Genomic DNA, 11,333 nt, shown 5'->3' on the forward strand with positions numbered 1-11,333 from the left:
TGTGGAGACCCCATGAGATGGACTTGAGCTAGTGTCCAGTCTACAAAGAGGAGGGTCAACACAGAGGAATCATTTCCTCCATGCTTCCAAGCAAAGCCAACCATGGTTGACCAGGACCTTTGACTTATCTTCACATAGGTGGAATTTGGTAAAACAAAGTAGCCAGGGCCTCTCCCAAGCCCATGTGACCCATGAGGAACAGATCCTCAAACGACCTTAAGAGTAAAAATAAATTGGTTTATCTGGGCCAACTCTACAGACTTAAGCACCCCAAAGGAAAGTATAACCAAAGATTAAAGGGGCCAATATAATAGGGAATTAGTTTTTAAAGTAACTTAAAAATAGAGTATATGATTTAAAAATAAAACTCCCAAAGCCTCAGAAGCAGTAGAAAAACTGAATAAAATTATAGATGCCCACGCTCCACTCCAGAGCTCTTGGACCTGAATCTGCAGTTGTGGAACTGCCTCCTGTGTATTTACAAAGAACTAATTACTTCCAATGATAACCAGGGTTCAAATGTCAGTTAACTTGGATCATTAGTTATTCTTTCTTATTGGCTTTTGAGTTACCTTTGATTACGATATGAATTTATGTGTGTACACATATGTATGCTTGTGTAATTATGCACACTATGTGTATGTCTGTATACATGTGTCCGTTCTCATGCTAGCTCTGTGAGTGTGTGTATGTACATGTTCATGTTAATGCCATGTGCATGTGGGTACATGTGCCTGGGGAGGCCTGTGGAGACCAGAAGTCAATATTGGTTGTGTTCCTTGATCGTCTTCACCTTATCTTTTTGAGACAGGCTTTCACTGAATCTGGAACCAATGAGCTCCAGGGAACTACCTGCCTCTGCCCTCCAGTGCTGGGTTATAGACCTACACTGCCATGCCTGGCTTTCACAGGGGTGCTCGGAATCTGAATTCAGGTCCTCAAGCTTGTATGGCAGCCACTTAACCTACTGCTCCATCTCCCCAGCCCTCAGGCTGTCTTTTCTGTTTCATTCATTTAGCTGACTTCTAATTCCACACAGTATTTTATCTGTAAAATGAGAAAATGAGAACACTTACATCTGAGGATTGAAGAAGGATCAAATCAGTTCATGTAATGTGTTTAAAACACATTGCCTCCAAAAGACATCTTCTGGACATGGCATGACTGTCGTAGTCATGACTTCACTGCAGCTATGGCAACCAGCACACGACCTGTACAAGATTGGGTGGCCAACATTTTATCATGGAGAGAGGCAAGGTTCATGCAGCCCCATCCCTCTCTGAGGGGCTACTGGCAATTAATGATTGCTGAGGGGAGATGTCACTTTTCTTCTGAAAAATATATATAGTTGATTATCAGTATTAATTTGAGGCAAGTTCTAACCTTTGTCCACAAATTTGTGATTTCCCTGCTTTTACTTCCCAAGTACAGGGATTATAGGTGTGTGCCATCATGCCTGATTTTTATTTTTAGTGTGTGTGTGTGTGTGTGTGTGTGTGTGTGTGTTTGTTTGTTATAAATCGAAGGCCAATCTGATGGTTTTTTGAGACAGACAGTTAAAAACCAGCCACATCATTGTTCCATTTCTGTGTATTCCATCTCAACAGAGGGAAGAAGGCCCAAGAGTTGAAACCCAGTAAAACAATCTTCCTTGGTGTGATATCTTTAGACAATGTAATTATTCTGTTGTCATTTTAATTAGTATTATTACTTGCATAATATTTGATTCATTATAAAATCTTCTGTAATATTCTTTGCCTAATCTTTGTAATTTCTCTTTGCTTTTGTTATTTCATTTTAAATGTGTTTCTTTATAGATTATAGGTTAGGTTTTGTTAAACCAGTTTGAAAATTTGTTTTTTAATTAGAAATATTTTCTGCTTTTGGCAATAAATATAAACCTGATATATTTGGTCTGATTTTCTTCTTAAATTGTGTTTAACTGTATTGTTTATTTTCAATTAGTCATTCTTACCTTCAGCCTGTCAATGGAACTGTTCAAATGTGCTCTCTGTTTCTTAATTTTCTAAAAGGTCAACTTTATCTTTGGTGGCTTCAATTAGGTTATTATTCTTATCACTGAATTTTTAGTTTCTTTGTATTTTGCTATTATCTCAGCTGGCTACATTTCCATCTCACAATGCACTTTAAGCTGTCTTTTATATTGTTCCGCCAGTTTGTACCAGGACTTGGGTTCAGGGCTGGGTGTTTCCAGGTGCTTGGCCTCTTATCAAAAGAACCGATCTGCAAAAGTAGCAAGAAAACTTTACTCAGTGTGAAACAGCATACTAATTAGAGAGGGATACACTGTCAAGGTTGACAGTGAACCATATGAGTGAGGGTTCTTAAAGCCCAAGTATTGTTTGGGGCTTGCTGTTACAGCTTTCAGAAAGAAGGGGTAGCTTGGTTGCTAAGGGGTAGTTCTGTTAATGGGAAGTTCTCTTTTAGATTGGTAGTTTGGGTCATATAATCATTTTCCTACTGTGCACGTGCCTTCCTAAAATACATTGATTTTAATCATATGCATGCCTAATTATGTATAGGCACAAGGATGTAAATAGGGGATTCGCCATAAAAGTTCACTTGAGGACACAATTTTGCCTTATTGTATATGAACCCCAACCAGTTCAGCCCTTCTATTGCTCATACCAGACACACTGGGAATATACTTGAAACTGTTTACGTTTGATTGTTGTTAGGGAAGGAGCAACTTAAACTATCATTCAGAGAGAGGTGTAGCCCAGTGCAGGTGGGGATATGGGAAGGGGGGTCTGAGTTTGGTGGGTGCATTGTTTGAAGAGGGCTGTGTGTGCACAGTATGTGAAATCAAGGAGCTAGTGCATTATTAGAAGGAGAATTGGGGGTAGGGGTTGCATAACCCAAACTAAGTAGAGTCCTGGACTACTAAACTGTGGTCCATGCTTGCTTGCCTCAAAGTTTTTTCTTGAATTCTCACTCCTCTCCCAGTCCAAAATGCTTTTTCTGTTTTCTTTTACAAATCCTTTCCATAGATATACTTTCCCAGGTTTACACATGCAGTGCTATATTTTGTTTTCTTCTTATCAAAAACATCACTCAGGAACTTTTCCAGCCTGGTGTTTGCTAACAGAGAAGTAGTTTGTATTTGAACCTTCCTCCCATGCCTTCTTTCTCACCCCATCAAGTGCTGAACTACCTTTCCAGCAGCCCAGGTGGGCAGTGGGGTGAAGGGTGCAGCAGGATCCACTAATCCATTCCACTTGATAAAGCAGGATATGATGGTTAGTTCATAATTGTCAACTTGTCACAACCGAAAATCATCTGAGAAGAGAGCTCCAATTGAAGAATGTATAGATCAGGTTGGCCTGTGGACATGTCTGTAGTAGTTTGTCTTGTTCACTGAGGTGGGAAGACCCACCCTGAATGGTAGAAAGCACAATTCCCTGGTTTGGGGTCCTAAATAGTTCAGCTCTCAGTGCTTTTCTGTGTGTGCCCCCACCTGTAGGCCACTGTGTATGAAAGTTCCTCTTGTGCTTACATTGATACAATTCTCTATCCTGCTTTACTTGCTGAAATGACATGGAATTGATGGTCTTCAAATAGAATTAGAAATAAAAGCTCCACTGAAAGACAAGGAGCTGATGAGCCAAGCACCCCCAGCTATTAATTCAATAAGCATGATGTGGTAGGGAGAGGGTGCTAGCCCCCAGAAGGTGTTCTAATTAGGACAGGCTAAGCCAAGGTCTGATTAGGGAAGTTAGTTAAGTTCTTCTTCCAAATCCAGCTTTTCTTTGGTATGGAAGGAAAGATTCCATAGGTCACCTATTTTGTTTCCAACCTTGCACTTAATGGAAATCCACCCAACATCCTTATAGTAGTTTGACTGTAAGTCTTGGTTCTCCCTTGCCTAAATTTTGGTCTTTGCTTTTTGCAGGAGATCATATCAGAGATTTGTTAACCTGAGTACCTTTTAAATTGGGAGAAAGAGACCATCACTGTTATTAATAATCATGCCATCTAATTAAATGAACACAAATAGCATTTTTATTAATATCCCTCCTATTGCCATAATCTATACATTTTCTATCGCTTTAAGAGCTAGCTATTTAATTTGGTTTTAAAATTTGACAAGATATGGGCTGGAGACATGGCTCAATGGTTAAGAGCACTGACTGCTCTTGCAGAGGACCCAGGTTCAATTCCCAGCACCCACATGGTGGCTAACAACTATTCGTAACTCCAGTTACAGGGGATCTGATGCCCTCTTCTGACCTACGTGGACATTGTACAACATGGGTATGCCTACTTACATGCAGGCAATATACTTATACACATTAAATAAAAATAAATAAAATATTTTTAAAATTGACAAGATACTAATATATGCATATCATTTCCTACTTTACAAATATGTTGGGTATAGAAATCATTATTTTACTACTGGCCTACATGTTTATATATGAGATCACATATAATGCTTTTCTCTTTCTTTTCTACAGGATTGGTGATAGTGGTCTGAGGCAATTTCTTGATGGTCCTGCAAGTATGAAGATAAGAGAGCTCAATTTGACTAACTGCTCACTCTTGGGTGATATATCTATTATGAGACTGTCAGAGCGGTATGACAAAGTGATATTCTGCATTAGAGCATTAGCAGTTGTACATTCCCTAATAGTAGAAATCAGAGATAGACCTGAAAGTCAAGACTCTGAGCCCCTTCCACTACATTTAGGGATTTCCTGAAGCTGGAACAGCCCTTACTGAAACCCAATCAGATGTTGAACTCACAGACTGAACTAATCTTCTGATCACATCAGAGATGCTCCCTGTTGTAACCTGAGTTACTTTTTTTTGGATTCTTTTTTTAATTAATTTATTTTTTATTTTTTAAAAGAAGCATTGAATGGAACAATGGATGTCTAGATTCATGACTTTTTGGTACTTTTCAAGGCTATTGTGCCTAGTAAAAACCTAGGTTTATAAACCTATAGTATAAACCAGGGTTTCCTAAGGGCTTTTCTGGCTGATTTATTATTCCTGGTCCTCTGTGAATGGCAGCAGCCTTATGTTCACTAAGGGCTGAGCCCAGCTTCTACAGAAAACCAGTGAAGGAGAAATGAGGAAGTCAACCTTGTACATTTAGTGGGGATTCATCAGGGTACTTCCTGATGTTGTTTTGATGCCTGTGACATGTGATTTTCTTACATCATTAGAAATCACAATATGAAGTCAAATCAAAGAAAGTCTTTCATATTGACATACCTTCCATCCAGCTTTATAATGTCAAATTATTATCCAGGTACACTGATTCATACCTATAATGTGGCACTTTGGGGACTGAGCAGGCGTATTGCCATGGCGGCAAGGCCGGTCTGGTATACACAGTAAATTTTAGGTTAGTCTGGCCTACAGAAGGAGACCTTTCTCAATAAAACAAGGCAAAAAAAAACCTCCAGTTTATTTTCTACTTTTTGGCTTACAGTAATTTTGAGAAAAGGAAAATTCTTTCTTTCACACCATTTGTTTTTCCCAGAATTTTTACATGAAGAAATTGGTACTGTTAATGTGATTAAGAGCTGAAGTTCATTCTCAGGGCATTTTCTTTCAGCTGCTTAAATTTACACTATTTGAGTTTACGAAATTGTGAACATGTGACTGACATAGGAGTTGAATGTATTGCAAACATGCTATCCTTGATATCAGTAGATCTCTCTGGAACACTCATCTCTAATGAGGTAAAAAAAATATCTATTTTAAACAGTTTAAAGGCTTTTATTTTCTTTAATATCACTTTCTGGTTTGCAAACAATAGAAATAACAATTTTCTTTCCTAAGTTATTAGCTTCCAAATGGAAAGTTTAGGGGTATTGTTCCCAGAATAGTGGTAGATATGCTATTTGTGAATCATCATGTTTGTTTCAAAAAAAAAAAAAAACAGTAAAAACCAGTATTCTGAGGAAAAACCTCACAGATCAAAGCAATACATGACAATCTGAAATTTTTTTTATCATAAAAGTTTGGTCAGTGTGGGGTTGATATGTTTTGAATGACTGAGTATATTTTTCCTGTGAATTGCATAGTCTATAAAGTATGTGGATGCCTTGAGACTTAAGTATTTCATTCAAAATTGAAGTCTAGAAAGAGTCCCATCATGACTCTAATTTCTCTAAAGTAGCTTGTGCAGCTCTTCATAGGTCAAGCGCAGGCCACACTCATCCTGCCCCTCCTGCACTGCCTCATTTTCTAATCCAATGGAGAACAAGGGCTAAGAGATGAGCCATGTTTCTGAATATTTTACCAGTATAGTTAAACAAGCAATATGTAGGCTCCTTTCAAATGTCACACAATAGGAGAGCTATAGGATGACAGCAGAATCCCTGTTCATCTCTCAAGACTAACACCAAATATCACCTTTCTAAGACCTTCTCTGAGAAGCCCCGCATTGGAACTGTACATGCATCTCCACACAAATGTATCCTTTACCATGATCTGTTTCTCTTTCTCCTGTGTTGTAGCCACATCCCCCACCCCCAACATTCAGTGAGCTCTTTTAGATGAAGGACATGTCTGTTCACTGTCTAGATTTATCTATGAGTGCACTTAAATCCAGTTCTCATTCTGCTAGCTGGTCTATCCTCCCTTCCTTAGAGAGTCGAATGCAGTGGGAGTGGGAAGAGCAGTTGTATATAGTCAGCTCCTATGCTGGGGTCAGTGTTTGGGCTTCTCAGTGTCTTCTGTGCAGATTAGAATCCACTGAGATGTATGAGGGACCATCTGGTGTTTAGTTTCATGTCTAGGTGGACTTCTAATGTGTCTTTCTCATCCCCACTTGAAGGCCACTTCTCAGGGTTCCTCTGCATTCTGCTGGAGTGTGGTGACCCTGTGAAGCTATCTTAGGATCACCATCCCAGACAACCCCCACAAACATTCTGTTCCCTCATCACAGATGTGCTTGCACAGACCCATGCCTCAGCCTCCCCTGGCTCTTCTGCAGAGTGGCTGAACTAGTGTAAGCTAGAATCCAAATTGAGCTTGGTGCTTGTGAGGCATTTGTGAGTGGCTAGAGAGGTCAGGGTGTTTTTCCCTATTTCTTTGCATCATCATCGTCATCATCATCATCATCGTCATCATCATCCATACTTCCTTTGTGGTCTGCTCCCTCTGAATAGCCATGGTGTGGTTTCACTCCTTGGGTGATCTTTACCTTTGAGCTTCAATAATGCTATCTCAGGGCTGAGAGATGGCTCAGAGGTTAAGAGCGCTGGATACTCTTGCAGAGGATCAGGGTTTGGTTCCTAGAACCCACATGGCAGCTAAGTTCCAGGAGATCCAACACCCTCTTCTGGCCTCTGCAGGTACTGTATGCATGTAGTACACTTACATACATGCAGGCAAAACACTCAGATACATAGAATAAAAATAAGTCAAAAAATTTTAAATAATGCCGTCTTTTCCCACTGACATATCATAGGGACAGTAGTGGCTTTCCAAATGCTGTTAATGTGTGATTGAGTCATTTACCCATTTACCCATTCTCCATTTCTCTACCACCTGTGTGGTCAGTTCATTGTTACCATCAAATTTTCTCACTTTTGAATACCTGAGAATTGTTCCTCTTTTCTTCATTGAATCTTAATTGATTGAATAATGACAGAAAAACTCAGATGTCCTCTGGCTTTTATGAACTCTACAGAGAAAGACGGACTGGTTCCCATTTGTTCTCATATCTCTCAACCTATGTGGACGTTCCAGCTTCTGCAGCTGAACAGACCTGAGACGGTCTGGACCACCCCCCTTTCATGCAGAACTCCCGAGCCCCGCACTCTTCTGATTCTCTGGGTCTTGCCTCAGCTCCTCTCCTATCCCTGCCTTTCTCTCTTTTCTCCCTTCTCTCATTTTCTTTTCCTTTTCTCTCTTCCCTCCTTTCCTTTTTTCTCATCTTTTTTTCTTGGCATGGAATATTTCTCTAATATGGGGATGGGGAAAATGATTCTATAATTTTAGCACGTTATGCCCTAAATCTTTCAGGAGTTAGGCTTTTAAATCTTAAAGGCCCAGGAGTTTGTACGATGTCCTTCAGTGAGAAAGCTTTCTGTGGCATGAGTGACTAGAGTGCCCAGCTGTTGTTTGCTGGCCACAGGGTAACAAGAAGGGGAGGATCCAGACACATAATAAAACATGAAACGTTCAGTTCCCCCACAGACCTATCACAAGTCTGAAGTGCTGTTGAGGATCTGCTGAGCGAGGATGAAATGCTGTGCCTCAGAGGAGAACTCTGCTTTCATTTCCAAAGACCATATATTAAATTTTTACCTACTGAAAACAAGTTGAAAACTTAGAAATACAGCCTCAAGTTCCATCCTTCTTAATTTTCTGAAGAATGTGTTTCATTTGAGAGAGCTGTAAACAGACATCCGTGGGCAACAACTAAACATAATGCTAATTATTTTCTGCTAAATCATGGAAACATAATCTCCTGAAGGTTGTTTTCCTGCATGGAGTCAAATTCTATCTAAAAGACAAATGATTGACAGTAACAGTGGTACAACAGCTGTGGGAGCTAACCTCAAACCGTCAACCTAAAGTGAGTCAGTCCAGAAGTCAGACTGGGCAGCTGCACACCAGCCTAGACTGGAGGTCCGATGAAGTGCGAATTTGACTACAGACTTAACATTCAGAATTCCAGTGCTGGAATATTGCAGATATCCACCAGAGATCAACTGTGACCAGTTCTGCCTTTGGGGAAAGTTTTTTTCTTATATTTTCTAACATTTATGTCCAATCTCAATTCTTCTGAGGAATTTTTTCAATTAGAATCTTACTACTCACGTAGTTCTCTTTTGTTGTGCTTGGTCCTAGGGACACAAAAACGGACAAAGCAGATGTGACCCCTCTTCCTAGCTCTCACATTCCTGTGGGACAAGTGCTTGTAAAGCATAGTGGGTTTGGGAAAGAAGGGAAGAGAAACTTCTTAGAGATCTTATTCTCTAAGAGAATGAGAGAGGACATGTGAAAAGCCAAAGAAACAACCTTCACCAGGATATGGGGGTTTAGTATGGGGTGACATCAAGACGCCCACACATGTGGTTATGGCTCGATTCTAAGAATGCTGAGGGATGATGTGCATGAGGCAGACAGGAGCCAAGTATCTCTAGAAATCTTTAATCTTCTATATTTTTTAGATGTCTAACTAAATGTGATATTATTAACTTCCCCAAAGATTTCTTGAATATAACATTATCTTCATGCATATGGAAAAATGTTTTCTACTAGATAAAGAAATTGTGATTTACTAAAGACCACAGGATCCACAATTAGGGCAGTCCAACCCTCTGCTTCAGCTGTCTTAGTCACTGCCATATTTGTTAAAGGAAAATGAGTCAAAGCAGTGCCCCAGACTACATGCTTAGACAGTGGTTTATGAAGACTCTTTCATTTGCCCAAATTTCAAAAACTTGCATCATGACTCTTAGATTGTGGGTGCCTATTATGTAGGTAACCTCCTAGTGTCTCCTCACTAGGCTGAGAGATCCTCAAGGGCTAAGAATTAGTTCTGTCCTTTACTATTTCCCAGACCCCTAGGAAACAGTAGGCACTTGATAAGGACTCACTGAATGACCAAGGGCTGGGAAGCATAGTTGCTAACATGAACAAGACCTGTTCTTTGCAGCCTGATTTAAAGGGAAAACATGGATATTTTTAATGTAGAGTGACAGGCATATTGGCCCCTTGACTCAGCCTATTCAACACAGAAAAATGCAGATGCACATTTGTTCAAGGAACTCCATGCAGCCGAGTCTTGCTAGAATGTTCCATGAAAAGGAGATGCTAAAAGAAATTCATGCTATGCAAAAAAAACTTGGATTTGAACCAATAGGTGATAAAGTAGCACTTAGGGCAGTCATAGTCTCCCATGCTAAGTAGATCCTTGAGATGTTTCTGGGGGGTTGATTGGAAAGGAGAGGGAATAGAGGGAAGGGAACCAATAGGAACTGTTTTAGAAATTAAAAAAAGAGATGAAGCATTCTTGAACCAGGTTAGAACTTGAATGGAAAAGACTTTGTCAAGAACACCTAGATGATAAAACTGAAAGAAGCTGGTGTTGAAAACAAAGATCTGAGAGTAAAGTAGGGAAATAAGAATGATTTTTAAAATATGGCTTTGGATGGAGGTCCTACTTACAAAAAAAGTTGAGGGCTGGAGAGATGGCTCGGTGGCTAAGAGCACTGACTGCTGTTGCAGAGGACCTGGATTTAGTTCCCAACACCCATATGGTGACTAACTCCAGTTCCAAGAGAGCCAATGCCCTTTTCTGACCTCTGTGGGCATTGCAGGACATGGGTGCACTCACACACATGCAGGCAATACACTCATACATATAAAATAAAAATAATAAATAAAATATATATTTTTTAAAGTTAAGTGCCAGGCATGTTAGCACATGCCTTTAATCCAAGCACTCAGGAGGCAGAAGCAGGTGGATCTCTATGAGGCCAAGGTCAGCCTGGTCTGCATAGCAAGGTCCAAGCCAGCTGGGGCTACAGGGAAAAACTGTCTGAAAAAAGTTAGATAATTCACAGATACCCACAACTGGCTAATATACAGAGCATAAGAGGCTGCAGAGTTGTTATCCCTCAATAGGACACCTATATCAAACTTCTGCCTCCCAAGTCTCAGGATGATTGTAGAAGAATGGGTGGAAAGATTGTAAGAGCCAGAGGTGATGGATGACCATAAAGAAACAGAATTTTCCAGACAGCTGGTCAGTTACTCATATGAACTCATAGCAACAATGACAGTATGCACAAGTCCCATGCAAGCTCAAACCAGACAAGCTCCCAGCATAGACATGAGGAAGTAGGTAAAAACCTCCAACCCAACCTAAGGAAATTGTAGCAACTGATGGCTGCTGGGAGGGACAGAGACAGTCTCTTTCAAAGATGAAACTCTTGGCAGGTTAATGAAGTTCCAGTGGATGGACCCACATTGAAGGACATTTGGAGGCAAAACTAGATCTTATAGGCATTATTATATTCTATAATAGAGAACATTTAATTGGGGGGGGGTGGCAATAAGAGGAGATGTGGATAAGGGAGGGGATCTAAGTACCATCAAATTATGTTGTATGAAACAAAAAATATTACATTGTATGCAGATCTCAAAAATGTAATTTAAATGTCAAGAGTATTTAGGAGCTCTTATCTAATCCCTAAAAGATTTTAGTGTTACCTCTTCAGAGGGGGGAATGTTAGAGTAGAAAAAAGCCCCATTAAAAGAAAGAGAGAGAGAAAGAAAGAAAGAAGAAAGAGAGAGAGAGAGAAAGAAAGAAAGAAAGAAAGAAAGAAAGAAAGAAA

At 39.9% G+C, this 11,333-nt stretch overlaps 1 protein-coding gene across 1 annotated transcript in view; it reads left to right on the top strand.

The window, feature by feature from the left end:
• Fbxl13 (F-box and leucine rich repeat protein 13) overlaps positions 1-11,333 on the top strand; it is a 255,421-nt gene that overhangs the window by 181,491 nt on the left and 62,597 nt on the right. The window contains exons 16-17 of the mRNA XM_008830791.1: positions 4,479-4,598; positions 5,588-5,714. Of these exons, the coding sequence (XP_008829013.1) occupies positions 4,479-4,598; positions 5,588-5,714 (247 nt within the window). The remainder of the gene's footprint in view (positions 1-4,478; positions 4,599-5,587; positions 5,715-11,333) is intronic.

Source organism: Nannospalax galili, unplaced genomic scaffold, assembly GCF_000622305.1.
Source record: "Nannospalax galili isolate Female #2095 unplaced genomic scaffold, S.galili_v1.0 scaffold312, whole genome shotgun sequence".
Lineage (NCBI taxonomy): Eukaryota > Metazoa > Chordata > Mammalia > Rodentia > Spalacidae > Nannospalax > Nannospalax galili.